This window comes from Cygnus olor, chromosome 22 (assembly GCF_009769625.2).
Source record: "Cygnus olor isolate bCygOlo1 chromosome 22, bCygOlo1.pri.v2, whole genome shotgun sequence".
NCBI classification, from domain to species: Eukaryota; Metazoa; Chordata; class Aves; order Anseriformes; family Anatidae; genus Cygnus; species Cygnus olor.
The window spans coordinates 6,110,901-6,138,831 of record NC_049190.1 but is presented as its reverse complement, the minus strand read 5'-3'; the positions used below and the strand labels follow the sequence as shown (position 1 = coordinate 6,138,831).

Genomic DNA, 27,931 nt, shown 5'->3' with positions numbered 1-27,931 from the left:
GTTTGGCAAAGCAATGAAGTTACTTTCTGTATTGCAAGATTTTTCTTTCTTTTTCCTTTAATATATTTTTGACGGGAGGAAGTTATGACTGAACGTTTTCAGTCAGTTCTATTTAAGAATTGCTCCAGCTGGACTGCAGAAGCCAGAACACATTAACACAAGCTTCGTTTGCTGTGGAAGAATAGTTCCTTGGAAAGCTTAGGAACCTGTTTTGTGATCTGAGGTGTATTTGTGTAAGTAAGTCAAGACAAAGTCCATAAGTGAGCTGGGTCACAAGAACAAGCTCGTGGGAGCTGAGCAGTGGGTGACCAATGGATGCTTTGACTTGGCAGGGAGAAGAACACAGCGTTGCACTGCTCGGGTGAGACAGACCAGGTTAGGTCTCCTGCAGGTGGGCACAACAGTGTCTGCTCACATGGATTTATAAAGGAAAATGTCCTCTGTTTGCATTGGTTTTTCTTTCTCTGTTAGGAAGAGTTTCTGTGCAATGTTGTGTCTGATCGCTCCCACCGCTGATAGCAGGGACGAGACATATGTGAGAGTTTCTGAGTAGCTTAGCAGCAATAAATTGTGAGGTCATATAAATATTATCATCCAGGGGAATATTGGAGATGGATTTCTGTTCCCCCCAGTTATCAATTCTTGTGTTCTAGTGCTCTGGGAGAATCTGAGATGCTGAGAAGCTTCTAGCCCTTGTTGAGTGATCTGAAATTCCCCAAGCTACATTTTAATGACATCTTTAAAAATATATATAGATTTGGTGTCAGGACCTGGCTAACACAGTAAATACTTAATATTTTCCATCTTTCTCTCATGTAACTTTACATTTTGACTGATTCTTGGCTTCTTTTCTCTCATTTCTCTTGGCCAGAAGGCAGCTCGGAAGAACACCAAGTTACCGATTGCAGATATTTCAGGCAGGTGTTCGGATACTCAGCACCGAGACCAATTACAGTAACTAAAAGGGAGGGTGAAGAATAGCCCCTACCCAAATACTCCTTCCAGCCTCCCTAACGTGGACTCCCACATTGGTGTTAAAATCTCCTTCAACTGCAGCCAGCACATCTGTGGCACTAAGTCCTGCATTCCGGGTGATGCTGGTAGGACATGTGCCGTGAGGGTGCTAGGGGCTTGACTCTGCTCTCAGCCGCCTGATGAGAATTACTGAAGGTGGTTGAAGGTGGTAGCATTCTTGGGGTCAGCACCAAACAGTGCTCTGTGTAAAATCTCTCTGAAGTGTGATACGTGGAATGGCAGTCCAGCATCTCTTCCTTTAAAAAATAATAATAATCATCATCATCATCATCTTTTATTTCCTTTTTGACCAGTCTGTACATACCTATCCAGAGTTGCCGATTCTTGTAGAGCATAAATATTTATAGTTCAGTAAGAAAAAATGGCTATCAGTAAAAACAAGACACTTTCTAAAAGAATATCCTGGCATACATGATGAGAGCTCAGTAGGTCAAGTCTGTCTTTTCCCAAGTGTAAGACTTCTGATTGAACTTATGTCTTCACCAGTATTTACTTCTGGAAATTATTTGGACTATCTAAAACACGCAAACTGAAAGAACGACACCCATAATCAACTACTCCTAGACAATCTTTTTGTGTGTGTGTGTTTTAAAACAGGAAAAAAGAGATCAGCTTTCCAGAACTTCTTAAATAAAATTCCTATTAATAATGCAATTATAGAAAATTTGTAAATACATATGCTATTTTTTTCTGTGATATTCAGAGCAACAACCTTACGATGACCTTAAAATGTGTTTGGATGTGCGCATTCAGGTCTTATCTTGTAAATTCTTAAACATGCCAGTGGTTTCTATTCATGTAGTTAGTTGGCTGATTTCAACAGGACTACTCATGCAAGGAAGGATTTGAACTAGAAATGTTTGTATTTGCTCTATAACTCAGATAATCTTTCTACTCATTCTATGGATTTTTCTTTCAAAACAAGGGAGAGTTTTCAATGTAAGTCATCTTTAAACATTTGCTCATTGTTTGGCTCTGGATATTTCTGCTAATGATTATCTTACAAGTTGCAGGATAGTTAATGGCTAGTTTTCTACCTGATACTTTTTTTAACTAGGATTTAACCCATGGAAGTTGGATTTCACCTGAAGTAAACTTTAATAGGCATCTTCAGAACAAGCGTTGAAGCAAGAACAGGTCCCCGTAGCTTTGCGTGTGCAGGTGCCTGCTGCCACATCTAGTATCCAGCTGCCTACATGCGTACGTTGAAAACCAAAATGCTGTTGTGTAAGCACACAAGGGTTGAAGCCTTAATAAAAGCATCTCCTCTTTTACAAGACAGAGAAACGCGTGTGATGTGTTTGTGGTTACTTAAACAGGGTATTCTGTGACAGGTTAATCTGTCATCTTTGAAGCAAAATTAGCAGCGGTGGTACTTCTTATGGTAAGTACTTGCCTGCAGCACCACGGGCACGTAATTGCATCGCACTGTACATATTTAGGAGGGCCTAGTGCTTGGGCTCAATTTTACTCTTGCGGCTCAAAGAGGAAAAAGAAGAAAAATATGTACAAATCCCCCCAAAGCAGAAAACAAGTAATGTAATAATTGATACAATACGATGGTGAAAAGTCTGAACCAAATGTTTTTGTGTGGTGTTTTTTTTGGCCACAAAATGTTTGCATGTGTTTGTGAACACATTTGGTTTTGCCTTTCTGTCTGTTTTCTTCAAAACCTTCTCTTGACAGCTATGCTAGTAGTTCATTTTGTTCCTCTGGTGACTAAATAGTGGAGGAGCTGATATTTGAAGGTTTCTGTAACAGCAGAGGGCAATACTAGGCAGTTCAGATCTCTTCTGTCTGCTGTTTGTTGTGCTCTTATGCTTTCCGTAAGCAAATTTGTTTTAGGTTGCTTGATGGTAGTGAGATTCTCCACTGAGGGACAGGAAACCATGCCAAAAGCTAGAAGGGTTGGTTTTACCTTGTTGCAATAAATTACAGAGCAATCATAAATGATGGGAAGGCGTTTGATGAAGTGGGTGAGGAACAATTGTTGTATTATTTTAGTTAAAATGACTTAGAGCCCAATCCAACTCCCACTGAAGTCAATTAAATTGTAGTTGGATCAGGGCCAACATGAGTCAAATTCAATTATGCCTTAACTGTAAACATTTAAAAGCACATTATATTAAAGTAGTTTAAAGCTTAAATTTCGTGAACAGTTTGTGTTTTAATGTGATCCTAGACTGGTAGCTTTTTATTTGTGTAGCTCTAATGAAACCCTTTTTCTTGTGGCTGAGACAGAGACCTCTGCGATGGTGCCCGACGGTGCCTGACCACCAGCACCTCTCTGTTGTGAAGAGATGTCACCGTGGTTGATACTGTAGATATATTTCTGTCCATCAGAGACTAGTTGGCTAGCAATTACATGAGAAGAGACAGCAAAGATGGTTGAGAAGAGATTTTTAGAAATTGAGGTGTTTTTTATTCCTAATTGTCTGGATTTAGAGACCTTACTTTTGTGCAAGTATTAGCTCATAGGCTGCTGAAATGTCTGCGTGATCTAATCTCAAAACTGGAGTGGCTATGGATATTCATCTTTGTCTCAGCAGAACAAAGTACAGCATCCAAAATATTATTTAAAAAGAGAACATAATAAAAAAGATGGATTTATAAATACGTTCAAGTTTAACAACATATGGTGTTGTTTTCAGAAACTCGGGGAGATCATCTTTTAAATTGTGACTCTTTTAGAGAACATTTTTGTGTTTTATGAATTCAGGGTTGATCCTTCTCATTCTGTCCTTGGAATTTCTCCCCATCAGCTCTTTTCCAGCAGGGCGAAGGTGTCTCCCTGCTGTTTGGAGTAGCTCAGAGCTGGCAGGTATAGGGTTTCCTGGCTTGCAGCTGTCCAACCCAGCCGAGCAGGCTATCTCTGGAGGTTTTAGCACCACATCCCAAGTGCCATCACTAAAGATCTGTCAGAAGCTTTGGACATTGCGAACTGTCTATACAACAGGGGATAGCTGTTAAATGGGGTCATTAGCTAGAGGGAACTAAATTCGTCCCCGCAGTTAAACGATCTCCCAGTTAACGCCAAGTGTTGAAAGGACTTCTTCAGGGTTTGAAGTTGGTCTGTTTCGTTTTCTGTCTTCGTTAAACAGCTGTGTTTCAAACGAGTGATAGGGCCTGATCCTTGTTTTAACTAAGGACACAACATTGCTCTGGCTCTGTGAAAGTCTGTGTGGTGGATGGAAATGCTGTATGTTTGCAGAGCAGCTAAAGGACAGAAAATGGGACGTAGGTGTGGGATGTTTCTACCATCCCATGGGTAAATATTATGCTGTGGCTGGTGCTTCCCCTGCACAGTAAGAAGCAGCCTCTGGGACATGCGAAGCAGATGACTACCTGCTCTGCAGAGGCACTGCCACAGTTCCTATTCCTGGCAAAGCTGCTGGGAGACCTTGGGGTACCTGCACAAGATCATCAGGGGGATCACCTACCTGCTGGCACAGTCGCTGTGGCTTTTTATGGTGTGGGATGGGAGAGGCTGTGCATTAGCAAACGCACTTCAGGCAAGGCTGTTCGGGAGTGAAGCTCCTGGATTTCCTTCTACCTCTCCCCCATACCTTCTTCCAGCCTTTCCTTTTCCAGTATTACATTTAGCTTACATACAGAATACATCATACAAGTGCATAATGCTAAAGGAATGGATCTGGGTTTGTTCTGAATCACCTGAGACTTCTCTTAGTATTTGGTTTGGTTTTTGTAACAAAGCTCTTCCACTGCAATTAGTGGTGGAAATTAAAGAGATCCATGTGATTGCATGCACAGCTAGCATAGGGGTCTCTTCAGAGCTGTTTAGTTGGCTAAATGGGCTTGGTTTTCAGTCTGGTAAACTTAGTTTGGCAAATTATTTCATTGTCTTTTATGCTGTTGTAGCTTTCATGGTTGTTTCACCTTCTCACCTCCTCTGTTTTACATGCTTTTCTTTTAACACCAGGATCAACTAATAGCTTCCATTAACATTTTCCAAAGAGCTTACAACTATGAATTAGGTATTTCCCTTCAAATAAGAGTAGAAAGTGATACCTAACCAGCAATGTTAATGGGGGTGAGGAGGTAAAACCACTGTAAACTTTAATGTAGGACTCTTACGGCACATACTTTGCTTAAAGAAAAATACTGCCTGTTTTCTTCCCCACAAGTAAACAAAGACGCTACCATGAAAGCAGCGTAGAAATCTAGATAGCTGTAGTTGAATAGCTGTGGCTTTAACATACTTGCAAAAAATCCTGATTCTCCTTTTGACTTTGTTACTGATTTGTGATCCATGCCTTATTTTCTCCCTTAATAGGAGCACAATTAGACATGTCACAACCTGTAAAAATGCATTAAAATCAGTTGACAGCTATTTAAATTCTGAGCATTACTATTATGTATTCATAGATATTGACTGCTTAGTGCAGCTTAGGCGTGATTCGTTTGACTCATATTAACTCACCAGTGATCTTAACTTTGATATCTTTATAGCTTTTTTTAATGTTTATAATGTTTTTACCTGATGATTGTATTTCTCTACCTCCAAGTATATGCCTGCAAAATAAAAATGTTACTTTACTGTAGTAAATTACAGGGTACTGAAAACACTGCCATTCATTGCAGTGTCTTGATGGCAACTTTGGTTGAAGAAAGACATTTCCTTTAGGGGGAAATATCTTGAGAAAACTGATATTTCTTAGAAAGCTGCACTGGTGCAGATTTTCTGAGTACCTTTGCAATGGTTGGCATTTCTTGCTGATGATTTACCAGGACATATCTCAATTACTTTGAAACCAGTCATGCCTACAAAGTATTCACTGAGCAATTTCTACAGATGAAGTTACAGTGAAGTAGCTGCTATTGCTTGTTGCTGCTTTGTTAATTAATTGAAAAATCTAGCCAGAAGAAACTACGTGTTCATGCCCAGTACCTGGCATATAGCTTTAGCATGGCTTAAAATACAGGGGATTTTTTTTTATTTTGTTGTCTCAAGATGATTGTTTTCCCCAAAGCCAATCACAGGTCATTTGCCTCTAGTAATTGATACCAACATAGGACAAAATTGCTCAGTTTATGACAAAATTTCTTTAAGTGTGTGAAAAGTTATTGCTCTGGTTGAACTGGGGTCACTTTGCACACTTGAGAGCAAATTCAAATTCATCCCTCATCTAGTTTCTCTCCACAAGAATTTTCTTCTTTCAGATGTCTCACTTTTTACAATGATCAGTGAATAACGAGGCTTACGTCTTTTAAACTCTGATGTTCAAAAGTTGCTTTTCTCAGTACCTCTTTCTTTCCCCCATCCCCACGTTATTTACTCCTTGAAGTCAGTAGAAGTTTTGGGTGTGTAGGAAAAGAAAAGGAATTGCATCAGATTGCAAATATATGACCACTTTCTGCTGAGCATTCATTTAGCTGGCAGCTTGAGACATGCTGTTGTGAGCAGGGATAACCAAATGGAGTTTGATTTTGCAAAACGCAGGGAATATCAGAGAACTTTGCAGTGGAAGCTCAATGGTTTGGCCAACTTTACTCAACTTTGTACCTGATTCACAATGTGACGTGAAGCCAGTTAAATGCTTATCTTTCCTACTACTTACAGGAAAATGGTGGCTCATTACACACTTGTGCAAAATATTATAAAATCTTTTGCTAAGAAATGCAAGAGAAGCCCAAAGTAATATGGACAGTAGGGATTACAACATTGACATGCATACATATAACTGTGTTCTTCGTGAGGATTAAATAAGCACAAAAAAATCTGTATTTTTTTTAACCCTCCAGAGAGACATCTGTAGGAGGGAAGAGGCTTCCATGCAAATGACATTTATATATTAAGACAAAGTTGCATTTATTACTTTGCAAGGATTTCAAATAATTTATTAGTAATTTTTATCCATCCTTTGACCCTTTAGATTTTTTTATTCTGTCCATGTCCGGCAGGTTTTTCTGCCATGTTCTTTCACTGTATTCTTAACTTTTTCTCTCCTCGAGCTCTTTCTCGCTGTCTCCCCTCAGCACAAACTGCTTCTGATAATGTTTGAGTTCAAGTCGAACTTTCGAACCCATGACGTCAAGTTGGTTTGGAATTAGGCAAAACCAGTTTGCCCATCCTTCGTTGTAAAAGGGTTAATCCTCTAAACTATTGAGAGACAAGGGCAGGGAATTATGAAAGGAGCCCCTGTTTTATAAGCATTTGTATTGCCAGTGCTTGAATACTTATAATAAGTAGGTTACTTTGGTGATTAATGACTGCATTTTACATGCTGACGATGGATGATATGTCTTATTGTAGAAGCCATTATTTTTTTTATTTGGTCTCTTTACCAAAGCAGTACTGGAAATGAGACATTAACGTCTTGGTGGGAGTATGTTTTCTTCTCAACAATTTAATGAAAAGTGACCCACAAGGAGGAAAAATAATTGAAATAATGTTTTGTTTTTTTTTCCTCTCCGTAATGAGTGTGAAGATACACTAGGTGAATTGTAGATGGATTTGTTCTAATGCAGCACTTTTCATTTTCATTAGAGATTCTCATTTTGTTTCCTCCAAGCAGGAAAGGAGTAGGAATGTGGTGTCAGTCTGAAGTTTTATGAATTTAGAAGGAACATGTTATTTAACTGTCTTAAATTCAGTCTTTTTGACTCATTTTAGTAAAGCTCTAAAACCAAAATAATTTGAGATCTTTAGTTAATTTGAGCTAATTCTTATATCAAATCAAAAAGTTTCTGATTTTGCCTCAGTATTAGTTGCACGTGGGTTTTTTTGTTTATTTTTAACTACTTTGATATTTTGTGTGTTTAAAGGAGGTGGTGGTGGAGTATTTGTGGTGGTCTGAATACACAGGCTAGGCAGGGGAAATCGTTTTAGTAAGCCAGCTGTATGCATTCAACATTGCACCCATTTAACTTAAAGGTTTAGTTTCTACAGAATGATTTAATAAAGAAAGGAGGAAGAAGACTTTAAATAGCACTCCTGAATTTATTGGAGAGTTTGGAGACAGTAAAATTGGTGTCAGTGACCAAGCAAGTCTTTCTAAAGCTCTACATAAACTGAAACACCTTAGCTCTGGCTTCCTAGCAGACCCTCCAGGATGGAAACAGAGTAGCTGCAGGCATGGCATTGATACTTTGAGGAGGAAAAAAAGATCAGCATGATTTTAATTACTTAGAATTGAAGAGCTTTCATATGCCATTCACCAAACAAATATTAAAGGCTCATTTAGCAGTCAGAAATTAAGAGCCACTGCAACTATTATGGCATGGCTGGGCAAAGCAAAACAACACAGTGTGATGGATCAGTAGAGTTGGTTGTCTTTCATGATAAAGCAGTGCACCTCAAGAATTGTCTAAGTTCTCTGGGTGGAATATCTAATAAAGCTGCAGGTGGGATATGGCCACCATTTCATAGCTTAGTGAGAACACTAGCAATGTAAAGACTCTTACCCCATATGCGGGAAGAGCATGGGAATACTAAATGTCAGATGAGTTTCACCCCAGCCACATAAAAGAGTCTGACAGTGACAGTATTTGAGAAACATCAGAAATATATTTCCTGCAAACTTTTTTTCCTTAGATTATTACTATATAAAAACTGGCAGCCACATCTGATCTTTGCCAGAATTTTGTTCTTGGTACAAAATAACTTTATTAAAAAAATAATAATAATAATGAAATTTATTATTTTGGTTTGAAAAACCATGAACTGCATGTATACCTGTTATTGGAGGAGTTCCTGTGGAAACATTGCTGGTTGCACAACAGGATACATGCATTGCTTCATTATTAACATATATATTAATGGTACATTAAGGAATTTCACAATCGTATGACACAAAGTTCTCAGTGCAGTGCTCATGCAATCTATGCAGTCTATTAATGGGAAATGTGTTTAGCAAGGTGTGAAATAATGACACCTCTGCCTCCTCTTTGTGGCTTCCGTTTGAGTACTTTCCAGACCATATAACAGCCTTGTGTGGTAGATGATATCATCCTTGTTTTGCATGTGGGGAAAACAGAATTCCAGTGAGATTTGGGATTTGGTTGAGATTGTACATTAAGGCTCTGGCAGGGCTGGAAATGCTATGTCAGTGTCCCCCTTCCCCAAAACCTACACCTAATTGATCAAAACTTGATTCTTCTTGCCCTTTATGAGTCAAGTGAGAGTTAGTAAAGTCGGTGGGAACAACACGATATTCCCATTATCCCGGAGCTGATGCTAGTACTGGTGGGGATTTTACGCCCGCGTACACATGTGGAGGGAAGAAAGGGCTGTATTGTCCTTTGCGTATTGACCTTTCTGATTGGTGTTTAAATGAGATTATAGAGTCACAGATGTACCTGTGGAACGTGGTGATGCTGCATTCCACAGTGACAAGTGCCGTAGGAAAATCAGAGGTAAACAGATGTGCTGATGAAAAACAGAGATGGGTGATAACCAGAGCTTTGACTCAAACTCCTCCAAACCTTAGGGTGAGGGAGGGTCTCCCATCTAGATCCCTCATCAGAGCATTTATAGGGAGTGTTCGTAGTTCTAGGTTGGAGGTGTCTGAAACAGGTGTCCTTCTAAGGTTTGTGTCCATAATGTCATTAATTCACAATTAAAGCTAGCAGAATTGGAGCACCTGTAGAAACCTAATTCGAACCCTTATGATTAATTAGGCCCAGTCTCCACCCTAAGTCTAATCTGCATCTGTCTGGAGATGTGAAAACAGTGTCTCCTTGGCTGACTTCCTATCAGAACAGAAAAAAAAAACCAGCACTGTGATGTCTGGCATGAGTGAAGGATCATATTCTCTGGAGACCGGAACTTTCTAGAGCTCACCAACTGGAATTTCTGGCTCGTCCTTCTAACAGCACTGGAGTATAGACAGCCTGGTACCTGAGAGACCTTGTCATCGCTTTTCTGACATGTAAATGGTTACATACAGCCAAAGTGCTTTGCAACTCTCTAAGGCTGACATTTTTCTCATGGAACTATTGCTCTGGGCGCATCCATTGTGAGACTGCCTATCCTTGAGACATTTTTTGGCTTGCTTTTTGAGAACTGCAATAGAAGCTAAACCTGTTTGTGTTTCACCTGTAAAGGGAAGAAAAAACAAACACCCTGAAATGAATGAGCCGGGTCTGTATGTCAGACTGATTTTTGATTTTGGGGGCTATTCCCATTTGTAGAGGCTGTAGATCTGGCACAGACAGTACACCTCAGCATGGGGTGGAAGGGGCCGTGCTGAAGTTTGGAATCCTGGCAAGGCTCCTCCAGCATGACACCTCTGTGGTGCTATCAGCAGCTGTGACTTTTGCATCCTCTGCGGGCACAGCATTTTACACCAAGCAATTGGCTATTTTGCTTTTTGTTTAGTCTCAGACCAAGCCCATAACTGCCTCATTGGCTCTCCTTGTGCTTTCATCCACCGGCTATACTTTGTGGTGAAAATACATGTGTAATGCTGTCGTCTGACATGCTCTTTCCATGATGTCTGTAGTAGTGAATGCAATTTTCCTTGTCCTCACTCACTCCTGGACCGCAGGGCTGGCTAATTAAGTACAGATGTTGAAGCGAGTACAATATCAGTCTGCCTGGAGTCTGGGCGAGTAACCGCTGACAGCATCCTGCCTCCCTGTGTCCATTTTGGGCAGGTAGAGGCAGTGATGAAGCCATACAACTGAAGGTTCTTGAAATGACTTCAGCTCATGGCTAGCTTCATATAATGTAGACAGTCCTATAGAAGTTGCTGCTTTGGGAACTGGAAATTCATCTGTATTCCCTCTTCCATCCATAAAGTGAAAGCTTAGCTGACCTTGATTGATTTTGTTTGGGATAGGATTCAATCCACAGAGTGACCTGAGTGAGCTGTTGTTTGAAGTGAGGGAATAAAAATAGCCATGCCCTGTGCTGCTGGAAGCTTTGACATAGTCTTTGTCAGCTTCTTCAACCCAAAAAATCAGGTTTGAATGAAATCCTTATTTGAAAGTGCTCTGGATTCTGACAGTGAGGTTTCAGGGTTCTTAGAGTAACATTGGGATGAGCATTATATGTAGCTTTATTCCATCGACATTTCTCCTTTCCACTAGCCACAAGAGCTGGGTTAAGACTGCTGATCTAACTGTCAAACACAAAGGATGGACAGGTTGAACACAGCTTGCTTGTGTATCATTTGCATCCATCTAAATTGCATTGTTTGTGCAGCTGTTCAGCAAAATCGTCCACAGAGTTTATTTTTGTGCATAGAAGCACAGAGATGAGTTTTCTCTCTGTTAAGGCAGATGCAAGATCAAAGAAACATATATGCAGCTCAGTAACACCAACCTCTCTGCTAAATGTGTCCTGATGGGGGCAAGATTATTAATAGGGTGATCCTTGAGATAAGCCATGATTATAAGAGGCAAAGGCTTTGCCAAGAAGTGACAGGTCTCTTTCAGGTTAACACTGGTACTTGCTCAAGTCCCCCTTTCATTTCAGAGTGGAGGAAAAGAGGAGGGGTCTGTGTGTGGTTTTTGAACACAGATCTACTGTTCTCCTGAGAAGAAAAAAGCATTTTCCAAAAGATCAATCAGACAAAATTTAAGCAGTCTGGTGTTTAGAAACAATTGAACTTTCTTTCTTCCCATGTGTCACTCACCAGAGTGTTTTAGAGGCTCGAAGCAGGAAGAGGTGGTGATATTTATGGCAAGCTTTTTGCTGGAGCTCACACAAGGGTGGGCTTGAGAAACCTGAAGAGTGCTTTTGTGTACATGGCTAGTCAGCTGACCAAGGCCAGTGTTTGCTTATGGACGTTGTGATAATAATTAACAGAGCAGGAAGTAAAGGATTGATTGATTTATGCATGCATGGCATTATGCATTTGAACTTGAACAGAAACTCTGAAATCCTGAGAGAAGGCAGATTTATTTATCAAATGTGTAAGAACATAAGAATGGTCCTAATGTGTCAGACCAAAGTCCGTATTGGCTAGTATGTTGGACAGTGTCCAGTAAGAGATACTTAGGGAACAGTATGAAGAGCATAACATGACTTATCCTTCCATTAAACTGTACCCTCTCAGCTCTGATGATCTGTTTCTAGACCTAAATCCAAGTGTTGCTCCTTACCTGGTGAGACCATCTGTACCGAGTTCTGGATTTGGCCTCCTATGTCACTACCCGGTGTCCCGAGGTGTCTAGTCATCTGGCTGTCATCAGCAAAGACAGAAACTTGTTGCGGCTTCAGCTTAGCCACCCTGAGAGTTGGGTCACCTCGGTGCTGTGTTTCTCTTCCACCCCTGAGACCAGAGACTGCCTATAAATTCATTCCTTCTAGCTATTTGATTCTGTCATCTTTTGGCTACTTTGCTTATTAAATCTGGGTCCAGCGAGTGATGAGCTCTAGAGTTGAGTCTTATGCTGCATAATGGAGGAAAATCTTGGCTGAAGTATTTAACATGACTTAGTTCAAAAGAAAGGGATTCAAATTGATGTTGGCTTAATGGAGTCAAAGTGTCCCTCGATACAGATATGGTAGAAGAGCTGGTGGCTTGTATCCCAGTAACTTTCCCGCACCATCTGAACACTGTGGTTTATAGAGACATGCTTGTGTTTATTTCCCTGGGACTAATGTGGCCTGGTCTTAAAACTCCCTCAGAGTCCAAACAGTAAGGGTCTGGAATGGAGGTTCACATCCAAACCCACCCGCCACTTGGAGCTGTTTCCAGTTGTGACGGCCTCAAGCCCATACATCCTAAAGGAGATCTGAGGATCTCCTTTGGGTTGGGTTCGGAGCACCTCCTTTCCTACTGGGTAGGATTTAAATGGATCATCTGGTAAAGATGAAGAATCCCAAACAGAATCACTTCTTGTAGCCTCAGACAAAGAGCAGAACCTCTGAGCCATGCCCAGTTTGCCTGAAGAGGATGGAAGTGAATCGAGGGGGACTTTGTTCCAAAAGGCAGGTTGCCCCTTGTGTGAGGCGGGATAATTCAGAATAGAAAAGCAGTGCATATTTTTCTGATTCACTCTCCACTAATTAAGGCAGAGTGCTATTACGTTTGCTACAAAGGACTTCTTGAGCACTGGCCAAAGAGATTCTTTAAACACTTCTTAAATAAATAAATCCTTTTCCATATAAATTTTCTTCAGTAAGGATATGACAAGGTCCTGGCACACTCCCATTTCACAGACAACCTGGAAGAAAGGCCACTGGGTGCAGGGAGAACAACCTGTAGCGCCCAGGTGGTGCTTGTCCTATCTTTTTTGCACTTAAGAAGAAACTCAGCAGCTAAGCCTTGATATCCCAGGATAGCAGGAAACCACAATGGAGTGACTAGCCCCAGGACAGCAGCACAACCAGATCTTTTGACTCTGGTTCAATGTGCATTCCTATCTCCTCCCTCACCAGTATGGCTCTCAAACAAAGCTGGCTTGTTATTATGGTTACTGCCATCCCAGCCAGAAGAACTGTGGTGCCACCCTTCAAGGATCTGGCATTGCTGGAGGCGTTGGTGCTGCAGGTGAATTTTTGGATTGTGTTTAAGATAGATAATTGCCCCACATCCAGCCCTGTCCAAGGCAGGGTATTACACATCTGCCCATGGCAGCAGGAGAGAGGCAAGTTCTCATTCAGGGAGGTTCTCAGCCTCATCATTTCCTCAAGACCAATTACTTACTGTGTGTACAGTGCCTTAAAGAAGTCAAAAAGCACAATATAAATATCAAATGTCATTATTAAGTAAGGATTAATTATCTTTCTGGTTAGTTTTTTTGTGTGTCTGTGTGTGCGAAGGCCTCCGGCATGCATGCTTCAGATGCATTCAAACTTATTAATTACTGTTATTATGTGAAAGTTATACTGAAACATTACGTTGATAAATTGCTAAAGGTGACAGGCTTGAAACAGAAAACCTGTATCTCGCAACTCCAAATGCTCAGGAAATTTTTCTTGTGGCTTTGAAACTGGGCTAAACTCAACTACAGAACCAAGTGCCCCACAGCTTAGGTAAGGGCGGCTGAAGTTTGAGTCTAGCTCTGCTCACCCCTGGGTAGCTGGATGGGTAGTTGCACAGTGAGAGATGCATGGTGGAAGAGCAGTTTCTAGTGACAATACATTATATTCAGTATTATGGAAGGTAATATTTACAGGCATCAGGGTTTTTTGTTTGTAACTGACTTAGATGAAAACACAACCCTCCTCCCTTCCCCCCTCAGAAAAAAAAAAATAGTAATAATCTAATCGAACAGGAAAGTGACTTTATCTCATGTGCCTAGGGAAGGCAAAATAAGACTCCAGGAGGATAAGCCTTAATTTTGGCTTGACTCATCACAGAAGGTATAGGTTCCAAGAGAATTGTCCTTTAATCAGAGTGCCCTGTGAAGGATCTTTTTTGCTTCACTAAAATTAGCTGCACTAATTTTTTTTTTCTTCTGTGGACACACGCAGGTGAAATTCTGGCTCCACTGAAGCTGATGGGCATTTTGCCATGGACATCAGTTGGCTCTGGATTTCTCCCTATGGGAGAGAAGCCATTAGCTACCAAGCCAACTTTTTGCTGTGTAGCTGAGTTGCATTTAATTTTGGCAAGACTCATGGCCCTTGTCAGGCTAATAGGTTTTATTGAATTGATTTGGAAAGAGAATATGGTGTGAGCTGTACCTGCAACCTCTGATGAGGAGCAGTTAGACTTCGTTTTGAGGAACCTCACTGAATGCTCTTTTGGAGCACCACCAGTGTCTCTGTACTCAAGCTCTGCACTTAGATTTCAGGGTTGACTGCTCTTTTTCCCCATAGCCTCTGTGACACTCATGATTCCCATGGAAATTTTGGCTCTGTGCACTTGAGCTGAGTTTTGGGACTATTTATGGAAGCTTTCAAAATCTCCCAGAAGTGCCCTTCACCTCTGCTCATAGCAAAGACTTTGGCTCCTGTTTAGCTACAACTGGTTCCCCATGCAACCAAAGAAAAAGAGCTAGTAGAAAAACAAAACTAACAATGACAAAAAACAATCATTTAAACAAACAAAACCAACAAGAACAAATGAAAATCTGCCCTCCCAGAGCAGTGCTAACTCTGTTAATCAACCAGGCTCTTAGGTGCTGAGATGCTGGAAAAGAATGATGATAAAGAGCATTATCAAGTGTTCCCAGTTCCAGAATTCCTATTTAATATGTAATAGCCACAGAAAGATCTGATTATAGAGCTGAGTTATGGCCCTTTTAAAGGTCAGAGGATTGCATCCAAGCTTTCCAGCCATTTCAATATTCAAAGAGGGGCAGGCTCTGTAGGGATGTCTACAGTAAGCCTGGAAAGAATGAGAAGAAAATCATTCTTCACTGGTTGGTGCAAAGGATTCCTGGCAGGTTATCTACCAGCATCTCTCTGGCCAAGCTTGGTTTGATAGGGATGCTAAAAACATTCAAGTCCAGAAGTAGCATTTGCATGTTTGAGGTTCAGTTGACTTGAGCAGGGAGCAGCTTCAGGAAGATGCTGGGGCTATGACTGAACACCCAGCCCATCAGCAGAGGACACAAGAGGGGTAGTTATGTCTGAAAGACCATCTGTGTCAATGTGTTGCAAGGGCCACACCATACAAATACACCAACTCATGTCTTGGAAGCTGTCAAGCTGTCAACACAGTATTCACAGCCTAATTAGCCCACCTCTTTTAAGGCCATAATTAGCTCAGGTGCAATCATACCCTGGCATGGCTGTGCTGCTTCCCATTTCTAAAGATAGCTGAGAGATCTGTGCACAGCACCATGCTGCATAGCATGAACATCACCCAGGTCGTTTCTGAACTGGGGGTTTGAGCATTAGTTTATGACAGCACACCAATGAGGAGGGCACCTAGGAAAGGGCTGTATATTGAGTTATTTGTGAAGAGGCTGGCAGACCCAGTTATTTCCCTTCAGCCCTCTCCTAACTACTTGTTTCTATGGGGGAATGAATTTGCCCATTATATGCACAGCTCGTTGCTGTTCTTCTGATGAGCAAGAGGTGCTGCAGGTCTGCGCGGTACATGGTGGCTGAGGAAGCCAGCAGAAGCATGGCCCTTGTGCAAGAGCCGTGTTATGTCCCTAGCCAACCTCTGACAGGCTCTAGCAGCCACAAGGCAAAGGAGCCCACTGGGACCTGAGAAGACATCCTGTGTCCCAGTGCATGCTGTAGGTGTTTGGCTGTTGTCTTTGACCACTTGACTCCTGGGCCAAGTTGAGTGGCTGGATCGTACCTGGTCTGTGCTCAGCTCTGGCTTGGCTCCATTCCCATGGAAGCTGGTGGCAAAGTCCAGCCAAGATGTGTGGCAATGGCATGGCTGGAAAATCTGTTTTTGGGAATCTGGTTGAGAAAGTAGATTCAATGCTCTCTCTGCTAAACAAACTGTGTTTGGTTCCGCTTATTCTGAACGTTTCTTCTTTTTGCCTTCTTTGCTTTGCTCAGGGCTTGCTTTTTCCTTTCAATAGGCTGTTCATTCCTTTGGCAAAATGAAACTCTCCTAAATGAACCCAACTCCTTCTTGGTACCCTTTTGTTTTGACACTCGGGACACAGCAGATTTATAGACCTTCCTAAGTCATAAGTTCGTTTTCTTTTTTTATTTACCTTTCACTGCAGCCCATTCGGAGTGAGATTTCATTCTGCCTCCGAGCAGGACTGACCTGCCAAGAGGAGCTGATCCATAAATCTTTCCTTCCTTTCCTTCCAAAACAGAATTAGCTGAGTTTGCCTAGGAGGAAAACTGTTCTGCCATTGCCGGCAGTCAAACAGTGCAATTAATTAGTGCTTTCCCTTTTCTCTTTCCTCTAGTCTCTGTCTGCTGCAGTTGAAAATGAGCCAGCGAGAAGGGGGAGGGGAAAAAGGAGAGAAAAAGATTTGTTTGAAGCATTTATTTTTAATTAAAACTTTTGCAGTGTGATACAGTTCAGTGGTGGTGCACCTATTGCATCATATCTCATGGTCATAAGTTTAATCAAAACATCCCAGCAGATGAGTGGAGCTGGCTGCAGGCTGGGCTGATGAAAAGCAATTGTTCTCAGTTCATGTATCTGGACTTGGAGCAGGGTGGGGAGTCTGGAGCCTTTGCTGCTTTACTCTTTGTTTTCACATGTGTGGTAAGTGGAAGTTGAAGGCTGATACACTGCAGGTTGATGCCTGGGATATTGGCTTGGTTTGGCCAGTAAAAATTGACTTTCTTGACTGCGACCTTCTGGGGAAAACGGGACACATTCTCTGTCCTTCTTCTTGGTGCTAGTACTGAAAAGCAAAACACGTGAGAAAAAGATCCTTGTGAATATGTCAGATCATGATACATTTCTAGGAAAAATATCTTGCATGTAATTAGGAAACAGGAGTCCAGGGTTCTTCTAGACCTGCATGGCTTGAGTAAGCCAATTCATTTCAAGGCTGCGTGGTCAGTGCATTGTGCGAGGGTCAGGTCTGTTCTTCACTGTGTGGAGGCTGCCAACATGGGCTCATTTAAATAGCGAAACAAAATGCTTTCAGATCCTTGGAAAACACTCTGCAGATCCAATGTCCTTTTTATTTTTAGCTCTTTATTAGTTTTAGCAACCAAGTGGCCAGATGTTAGCATTATAAAGATGGACAGAAATAAGAGCTTTCTTGATGCTTAAAATTGAGACTAGTTAAATGCTTAAAATAATTACAGCAAAACTGTTGTGTAACCACCATTCCCCCAGTTGTGTATGGTATGAAGCATGGATTGTACTAAAACTTCCCAAGTATTTGGGAACTATTCAGCAGCACAGCAAACATGAAACTATCCTAAAATTAAGAACAAGGTGATGAAGAATATTCAAATACATAAAATTAGGACTTTTCTGTACAAAACCACGTAGCAAGACACTGTCCTCTTATGAAGAGTGTTAAGAACTCCTGAATCCTAAACCTGTGGTGTTTTCACAGCACTTCATCAGTGCTGCCTCTTGATTGTATCAGTGGGGAATGTTAAAACACTGTGCTGCTAGGGTAGCAAACTAATTCCTCATTTTCTGGCATATTTGGACTTCTTTTTGGTTTTTGAGGGCAAAAGGACAGTGGGTCAAAAGTGGAAAAGGTACTCAAAGAATGATATGGGAAAGTACACGTTCAGCTGAAACTGTTCTGTAAGGCAGGTATGAAAAAGCAGAGTGCTTCAGCTCCATTCCTTCCCGTCTTGGGAGACAGAGCATGTCACAACAGTGCTGAGCAGACAAGAGCTGCTTGCCAGCATTTAATTTGTTGAAGATTAGGAAATTATTCCATTCTTACAATACCATGTCAGTCTAGAAATACCTTTGAACTCTGGGGGATGTGAAATTAAGATCTAGCCTCAGATTTTGTAGTGTTTGGAAGCCAAGACTTTATCAGGGTAAGAACTGTACAGATGGTTTAAGGGGAATTGTATAAATAGTGTACCTAGATACAGTGGACTAACTCAACTTCAGCTGTCTTTGAACTTTGGGGTAACTATATCCAGAACAGGACGCTGAACTTCTTTGTGATTCGCTTTTGTGATTCGCTTTTTTCTTTGTGATCTAGTAGCAATGTAGAGGTTAGCTATTTCTGCTTTTTTTTTTTTCCTAACTGCAGGTGGTTGCTAAAACATTGCCCTCTTCCTGACCTCCAGCTTTCCCCACTGAAAGCCTTGAACCCCTGTTTTTTTGCTAAATGCTGTCCTTACTCTGTCCTAGCCATCCTGTGCCCTCATCAGGCCAAGGGCAGAAAGCTGAGATGTCTTATATATGTATATGGCTGAGCCGAACATCAGCTGATGCTTTTATTATTTACAATCACTTCTAAAAGCACCGTCCCATCTGTTGGGGTCATGCCATAAGCAAAGGCTTCTCTTATGATCACAAATGATAAACAAATAAGGCACTTGGTGTCAACAGCCTCACAAATCTGTTCACCACCTGGAGCTCGAAGCAACTCAGCAGTTGCAAATTGCTACTTGTCCAGAAGTAGAGCAGCAGCTTCAGAAGTTGTGTAAGTAAATAAGTGTCCTGACGTGGGCACCAAAAATAAGTGTGTGCTGAGCTTTTGCCAGGTCTCAGTTGCTGGCTGCTGAACAGTTTGGAAAATGTATCCCCTCATTCAGGTGCTCAACACTCGAGCAACCCCAGTGTCATCTGCTTCTCCAATAACCAGCCACTGTTTTACCCTGCAAAAATAGCTACACTGAAACTGCTGATCCTGGAAGGAGGAAAGTGGTCTTCTTATGATTGTTGTCCTGATCTTACCTAATTACTAGAAAATTAGTCTGAAGCCAATGTCAAGCTCTGGGACCGTCACAGCTAGTCTCCCTCACCCCGAGCAGTTCCACATGCTGCTACCATGCATGCAGGAAAACAAATATCCCTGATTGCTCTGATACCAAATACCTTTTGCTGACCTCGCTTGAAGAGAGTCCCATGTAAAAATGCATTTCGCTATAGGATTTTCTCACTTGGAGCCTTGCAGGGGTTTCTGGGTCCTGGTGATTTATTACTCCTCAGCAGTCCTGTGGTTTGCAGAGAGCCCTGCTGGAAGCACACTAGGGCATAAGGGTAAAAGTATCAATTTTTTGCGAAAAACCACCCATGTGCAAAGGCAGGAATGGTGTTTCAGGCTGTGAGATAAGGCTCAGGGAATGAAGCTGTTGGGGAGCAGGAGCTGCGTTCAGCAGGTGGGAAGGTTTGAACCAGGGCCCCCTGGCCCCCTAGAGCATGCCACAAGGCTAGACGCCCTCCTTCGTGGCATGTAAGCTTGAGCACTGGTTGAGGTTGACTTTTTCAGGCCAGTTTGGCTGAAACAGAGGAAGAATGTTCCAGTGGTGTGTTGGCATTGCCTTTCCTGTCCCACAGTGGCCTGTCCCAGCAGGCACTGGCTGGGAGGTATAAACTGTGGGAGCAGGATCTGCTGTACCTTCTGCATAGCTGGCTGGTGTCAGCAGGTGCAGAAATATCAGCGAGGGCAGAATTAGTAGTGTAAGGCAAAGGACAGCTCTCTCCTGATTTATGCTCTTTGAGCTGCCAATGAGATGGTAAATCAAGGCAGAATTTCTGCCATTTCACTTGGTGGTAGTAGATCTGCACACAGGCATCAGCTGGGGGAAAAAATCCACAGTAAGAAGATATAGATACGCTTTACACAAGCAGTTGTTGGCTAAGCAATTCTGATCTCATCTCTCATGTACTTCCTGGGTGGTTTAGGTGGAATAACTTAAATTTAATGGAAATATTTTGATTTATGGTGTTGCAAAGATGTGGAGGGGAAAAGCAAGGCTTAATTTGTATGCAGACTGCTGTGATTTACACTGTATTGGCAAAAATTTTCCAAGCCCACTTTGTAAGCGGCTGAATTTTCCATGTGACTGAAGTGGTTGTGGGGAGAAGTGCCAATCAACAAGCTTCAGAATTCCTTATGTACCCTCTGCACGGCTGTTTACCTGATACCTGATGTATGGCCCCACAACCCTTCACGCTGGGGACGAGGGTAAGGAATATAGGTCATCAGCAGGCCAGGCTGGTAACATCTTTCCTCTGCTGGTGATGAGTTAGTTACTCACCAAAATAGACTCATTGAGGCCTATAGATCATTATGTTCATTAGTGGTGATTCATATTAAGAGTTTCACAATCGGGCGTGTTGGTGTAATACGTTCCTTTCCACAGTGCCATTTATCTTAAGGATCTCAGAATACTTTATGTACATTAAGCTTTAATCCATGTTTTACCACCAGCAAGGTAGGTAAGAAGGATTGTTTCCCTTTTGCAGATGAGGTAAACTGAGGTACCGAGCAAGAAAGTGACTTGCCCAAGACTGTGCAGGTTGTTTGCAAAGTTGTATACAGAGCCATCTTGCAATGAGTGCACATTTCCCGTACGTGGCCATATTTCACTGCCCAGAGATTTAAAGGAATATTTGATTTCCTGGGGCTAAGGCTGAGCAGAAATCTGTCTATAGCTGTAAATTCAGGCGATCTGAAGTGAATCAGAGCTTCCTGTAGTGTCTGGGAGTGTTTAAATTTGTCATCCCGGACTGGCTCTGGTCTGAAAGGATTGGAGCAGAGCTGCTGATTTACTTCTAGGGCTGGTATCCACTGGTTGGTATAAAAAGTAGAGTTAAGAGTCAGTGAGGAAATCTGCCTCTTATCTATTCAGCCTCATCTGCCTGTATGGTCAGTGGGGTCAGTATGGACAACGGAGGATAGAAGTGTGATCCACCTGACTTCTTGAGTTACCTGATAGAGGGCTAGGTGAACTGTGACTTGAGATTTTTTGTCAGGTATAAAGGAAGGTTAGGAAACTATCTCAAATGAACGCTGTCCTAGTGTCCATAGAGAAGCAGATTTGCATGAGTGGGGACAGATTTTGTCTTGTTTGCTCTGAGTTAGTCTCTTGGGGTAATTAAATGGATGACTTCAACAATGTGTGTCCTAATAGCTCCTGAAAAAAAAAGGCAATGAAAATAGACACTCTATGCTAAGGAAAACGAAATGCACAGCAAGAGACTGCCAGCCCAAGAAGGCTAAACACAATCTGGAAGAGCAAACAGGTCCAGAGAGAGGAATTGACTTGGTTGTGGTCATTTAATAGCTGAATGGCAGAGCCAGGGAAAGTGTTCCCCTCTCCCTGTTCTCTCCAATGCTCTTATTTCTTAACCACGTTGCCACTCAACTCACCCTTATCTACCTCTTCTTTTTTCCTTTCCAGGGTCCCCTTCTCTGAGGGCATATCCTCTCATCTCCGTTATCACCAGGCAGCCCTCTGTGGTCCCTCACCTTGTGCCAGCTGCCACCAGCTCCCGTGTGCTGCCTGCCCAGGCCTCCTCAGGGACTGCAAGTTCGGAGACCCCAGCCAGTGAGACCCATGCCAGCAGTGAGTCGGAGGCAGAGCAGCCCACACCTCGGTTAAAAAAGCCACGCCGGAGTAGGACCATCTTCACAGAGCTCCAGCTAATGGGCTTGGAGAAGAAATTCCAGAAGCAGAAGTATCTGTCTACCCCTGACAGGTAGGAGTTTGCTGGGCTGGGCAGTGAAATACAAGCTGCCCGCCACAGATCAGACTCTCCACTATGCACCACCTCCTAGAGTCATTTTGCTGTGCAGGAAGCTCTCGTCTTCATCTAGGAAACATTCTGGTTCACTGCTTTATCTCAGCAGTGCATCTGAATGCTCAGTGTCACCTTTGAGTGTTGGTTCCTTTTCAGGGACAGCACTGACAGTGGCTGATCTGAAAGACAGCCAGATCACACCTTGTATTCATCTGTAGCTCACTTCTGTCCCTTTTCGATATGGGGACAACCAGGCAGGGTAGAAACTATCTGAAGGCCTGTGAGTGGCTATAAATACTGCTTAGAAAGGAGCAGGAAAATACTGCTTCCTAAACTAGGAAAAGGAAGGAGAGCAAAAGGGCTGCTGCAGCCCTGCTCAGCTGTTCTCATTCCCATACCAGATGCTCCCTGGCTGCAGTGTGCTGCCTTCTAGCTCCACAGAGATGCCTCTGCTGTTGGCCAAGAACATGGGCAGATGACCAGATTCGATTTCAAGGCTAACTTTTCCTGGGATCAAAGGTGACGTGGATAGGCTGTATCAATGGAAATGTCACATGCTGATAAATGTGCTTGCTAGCAGGCACTCAGAGATGCACAAGAAACAGAGCAAAAGCTCTCCCTTTCCTGTTCTTGCTAGACCCTTGGAAAAAAATGCAGCCTGATTTCCTCCAGGGATCCAATGGTGTATGGCTGTGTCTCTGTGGAGGCTGGGAGATTGGCTGTGGCTTCAGCTGGCTGCTGAACTAGCTTTCATCTAGCAAACCTGGTTAGCAATTCGATGAGGAGCTAGTGGCCTGTCCATCAGGGAAATAGAGCCAGGGATGCATACATTTGAAGGCTGCCTTGCTTCTGTCTCGAGTTCTTAGGGAGTGCTTGGTACCAAATGGATGAACTAAAATAAGGAAAGGTTCTATCTATTTTAAAGACCTTGGACGCTACTCAGCAAACTTAAATTACAGGAAAAAGATTTTGTCCAATTCCTATTAAGTTTGTAAACCTAGAGAGGGTTTGAAAGGTTGACCAGACCTTGAGCTCCACAGATGGCAGAATTCCAATATTTAAATTGGTTTTGAAGTCAGCATTCTCTACTTGTACTGCCTGTCACGAAGCCAAGGATCACAGCTAGACCAAATTTCATGGGCAAGACTGAACTGTCTTGTACAGTTTCAGAGTTCCTAATGCTCCTCTATTGACTCCTCACAGCTTCACATAAGCAGATTGTTGACACCATTGCTGAAGCACTCAGGGCTGGTAAATTAAATTAATAGTATGACTGTTCCTTGGCTTTGTATGTGCTCGAGGCTGATGAGCAATTCCTGTCCCTGTACCGCTTCCCCCTCTTGGTTTGTTTCCTTGGGTTTCTAGGCAATGCTGGTTACAATAATGTGTGTGGCAAGAGGTGGTAACTGGTTGCAGGTAATCAAAGTGTGATAAGATGTGCACTGTGGCAAGAGTTAGTCAAGCAGTGTTTCTCTGTGAACTCATGGCTGGAAACGTGATGGTGAAGCAATGGGTTGTGCTCTGTGTTGAGTCCTGCAGCTTTTGGCCTGGGTGCAACATTGTACTGCTTGGATGGCAACTGGAGCACCTGGTTTATTGGTAGTAAAGGAGTGCGCTATGAGGGGATAATGCCTCTGCTAGATTCTGCTACTCACACAACAGTGGTGGCATTTTTAAGTCAATGGGATATCTTGCAGACTTTCTGTAGTGGCATAGGCAGCAGGCAAACCAAACCTGTAGGGAATCTAAAGTGGGGAAAAGAATGAAGCTAGGAGTATGTGTGTGAGCACAGAGCTGGTGTGGGGTACAGAGGTGTTTGTAAATACAAAAGTGTGTCTGTCTGCCTCAGGAACCCAGCTGAAATAAAAGTCGTATTATGAAAAACTTGGCCTTGAACCACCAGTGTGTTTCTCCATGCAAAGGTGGGGAAATATTTGCCAAAAAGCTCACATAATCCAGAACACCTTGGAATGTGACTCTGTTTGAGCTGTCCCACCTGCAGGACTTGCGTGACGCTGGGGCACTTGCCCAGCATTGCTGAGGATTTCCAACTCCATCCGTTGTGCAACGCCATTACAACACTGCCAGATGCATGCTACTATCACCTGTGGGGAAGGATAAAGGGTTACTCTGAGCTGTATTTGCTTCATATCCTGGGTTTTAATGAATGGTTTCAGATGAACTTGCACAGGTTGGAGATTTGCAGAGAATGAATCAGGATTATGGGCTGTCTGCCACATATACCCTTAAGCTAAACACGCAAATAATAAATTCATTTATAAGCCTAAATTGCCTATAGTAGCAGAATGCATAAGAAATTAATAGATTTAGATGTACTACTACTCCATGAGAAATGAAAAAGTATCATTATCCCCATTATGTAGGTAGTGAAGATGAAATATAAGGAGCAACGCTTTCAAAGGCAGCCTGATGCTGAGTGTCTTTCTTCTTACGTGTTTGCTTCAGACACCATAGACCTGTTTTTCAGGGATGCTGTGTACCAGTAGCTTCATGCACAAATGTGGAGTGTCAGCAGTTGGAATACCACAGTCCTGTGTTTCAAAAAGGGCAGAAAAACCTCTGATATTTGTAGGCTTGCTCATTCCTCCATGAGAAGGAGAAAAGAGAACGAATGAGAGAGTTCATTTCTCAAATCAGTGCTGCAAACACCTAAATATTCTTGCTTCTTCTGTAAGAGCCAGCTATCTTTTCATCCAAAAGTGGTTTACCACTTATGTCTGACTTTTTCTCAAACAACAGATTGGAGGAACAAATAGCAGTCTTTTCTGGCAGTCCTCCTGTTACATGCACTTAGTGTTGGATTGGCTGCCCCTGGCATCTGGGCTCTTCTCGTCCTCTGTCAAGTCATTTCAATGTCTGTCTTGTTTTCCAGGCTCGATTTAGCCCAGTCATTGGGGCTGACTCAGCTCCAGGTGAAGACGTGGTACCAGAACCGCAGGATGAAATGGAAGAAAATGGTAAGTGGTTCATTACCATTTTCCATAGTCCTTAAACTGCATTTAAAAGAATGGGTTCTGAAGCTGAGTATAGTGTCAGTGATTTGTCTCTATTTATACCAAATTTTATTTTATTCTTTCTGAATTTTTTTAGAAATACACTTAAAAAAAACACAAAAAACCTCACACTACAGCATATGTGGTGGGCTAGTTGTACAACAGGCAGTAAGAAGAATATGAAGACAAGAGATGAAAGAAAATAAAACAGCAGAGAAAAGAACCAAAGTATCTACCTCTGCATTTTTGGCATTCTTGTGATCTTAACACTTGTGGGATCGGTTATCCATGTAGACCAAAAAGATGATATTGCTCAGTGGGAGTCAATGCAGTTTTAAGCACTAATATAACTGATTCTTGCTTTTCATACCTTCCTGTCACCTCTTGTACTTCCAGCTTTAATTTTCCAATTAAAATGCTTCTAGAAAGGAGAGCTATCCATAAATCCTGCTGGGAACTGATGCTGTGCATTCTCCAGTGGAGATGTTTATGTATTCCCACCCAGTAGAGGAGATGCAGTTCTGCACTGCATCAGAACTGAATTTTTGAGTGTATGTGAGAGCTGCAGAAGTTACTGCCACTTGAAACAAATTTGGGAATAGCTTGGATCCAGATCCTTGGCTGAAAGTGTCTTCAGGCTGCAGCTTGTGAAGGGAAAGGGAATTAAACATAAGAGCAGACCTATTCTAATGACTCCCTGCCTTTACACAGGGTGTCATGTGTAACACATGGGTGTCATGTCTTTTAATGCAGGAGTTACAAAAATAATAATAATATTAATAATAAAGACTATTTCAGAAGCCAAAGTGGAACTGGCAAGAGAATAGGCAGCCAGAGGAAATTCTGGCTAAAGTATGACTGTTCTTACTTGGGCTCTGATTAAAGCAAACACTCGAAAAAAGGAAGTGAATTCTGCATAATATCTTTCTGTATGTAATCTTGAGGACTCTGTGCTTAGATTGCTTTTGGGCCTGCTGTAGGAACTGACTTTGACAGCTCCAGAGTTCTAGGTGTCCTTACTGGTATTGTTTGCATTTAGTTTTAGTTGAGGTAATGAGTGAACTCACTCCATGAATGCAAGGAATTTCTATGAAGCTGCAATGGTGATCAAACCATGGATCCACTCTAAAGTCAAAGCTGAATTTCATCCTACCCTCTAAAGGCAGTCTCACAACAGTGACGTTCAGACTGATGCTGACTGTTAATCTCTTTGCTCCAGGTGTTGAAAGGCGGGCAGGAAGCTCCAACGAAGCCCAAAGGCCGTCCAAAGAAAAACTCCATTCCCACCTCAGAGGAAATTGAAGCAGAAGAGAAAATGAACAGCCAGGCTCAGAATCAGGAGCTGGAGGGATCTCAAGCCCCTGAGGAACCTAAAGTGACAGAGGAGAAGCCAGAAGGCTCTTCAGAGACAGAGAAGTCTCCAGAACATATACCAGCACCCTCCTCAGAGGAGGCTACACCATTAAGTTAAAAGGGAAAGAACGAAGGGAAAGGGGGGATAAAAAGAGAAAAGAAAAACCAAAACCAAATATATATATATGTGTGTATATATATATATATTTAAATATGTATGTAATTGTGTGTGTGTACATATATATATAAATATATATATATGTAGACCTTGTGTATAAGTCGAAAGATTTGTCACTTTGTGCCTTTGGGAATCAGCCATCATGGGCCACAGTGGAACAAAGACATCCTGTGTGAGTGGTGATGACCTGTCTCTCTGGTGGCGTGTGTACGCCTTCCCACAGATAGTGACGGAGTTCCAGAGAAGCTGGACGTATTTCCAGAGAAAACTGCATCTAGAAACCTGAGACAGCTCCTGGCAAATAAAGGAGAAGGCCAGGGCTCCTTTCCGGCTGCGTGAGGCAAATGTGTAGTGATATGACTGTTGGAGGGTTCAGTGTGTTCGCTTGGCTTTATCCTTGCCTTTTAGTAGTGCAAATGGACAGAGGACTTGGTCTGGTCTCAGACCAGGGACAGCTAATAAAATGGGAGCTGTGGTAGCACCATTTCATCATGTAACCAGCACTTGTTTCTGTAAGTGATGGGCCCAACTTCAACATTTTTAGGAAAGAGTTCAGACCCATGGGTTTGCTTTGGCCCCGTATAAAGATCAAAGCTTCTGAAGAGAGATTGATAGCTGGGTCAGCGTTCAGATTTCATATCTCTTGGTTATTTGGGTGCCGTGTCTGTGAATTTGCAGTGATCCAGGATAAAACTTCGAATGAGATGAGGATTTGGATTTGAGTCTGCTCCAAAAGGTTTGGGATGCTTGGATCTGGGATTTTTGCTTTGGGCCCACTTCTAATTTTTGTAAGGTTTTTAAAGAGCATTTAAATGTTTCCAGGGTTTGGGGAGAAGAATGGATTTAAGAAGTTGTTGCAGAAAGTTCGTGTTTAAGATGTGTGCCAAGAACAGATGTGCATCATGTTTCATAAAGTCTTGTTAAGGGTGCATTTTGCCCAAAGGCTGCAAGAGATGTATTAAGATAACCTTTATTTTTTAATTAAAAAATAAATATATAAATAAAAACATTGCTGTTGTTTCTCTTTCAGAATGCTAGATTTTTATTTTTACTTTTCTTCAGAATGCCCAGACACTTCTGGGCTAGGTTTTTCATTCTAACAAACTGGAGAAAATGGGAGTCATCAAACTTTCCGTAACACCACAATGCAGGAAGCACTGTGCAAACTCCTTGTAGCACCTTGTGAAGGTAGGTGAGGGGTGCTTTTGATGCCACCTTGTCCTTGGGTGCAGATGAACGTGTCAGGGTGGGATCACTGGTGTTCTAGCTTTTTTTCTGTCACCTCCCCACCTGCACTTATATCTGGACAGCCAATAAACGAGGGGGTGCGTAACAATTCACACACATAGTTCTCAAGTGACTTATTCAAGGAGTGT

At 42.2% G+C, this 27,931-nt stretch overlaps 1 protein-coding gene across 1 annotated transcript in view; it reads left to right on the top strand.

The window, feature by feature from the left end:
* The window catches only part of BARX2 (BARX homeobox 2), a 35,794-nt gene extending 8,240 nt beyond the window's left edge, over nucleotides 1-27,554 (top strand). The window contains exons 2-4 of the mRNA XM_040534613.1: nucleotides 21,671-21,968; nucleotides 24,904-24,988; nucleotides 26,244-27,554. Coding sequence (XP_040390547.1) covers nucleotides 21,671-21,968; nucleotides 24,904-24,988; nucleotides 26,244-26,495 — 635 coding nt within the window. The 3' untranslated portion in view covers nucleotides 26,496-27,554. The remainder of the gene's footprint in view (nucleotides 1-21,670; nucleotides 21,969-24,903; nucleotides 24,989-26,243) is intronic.
* Nucleotides 27,555-27,931: the final 377 nt, after the last annotated feature.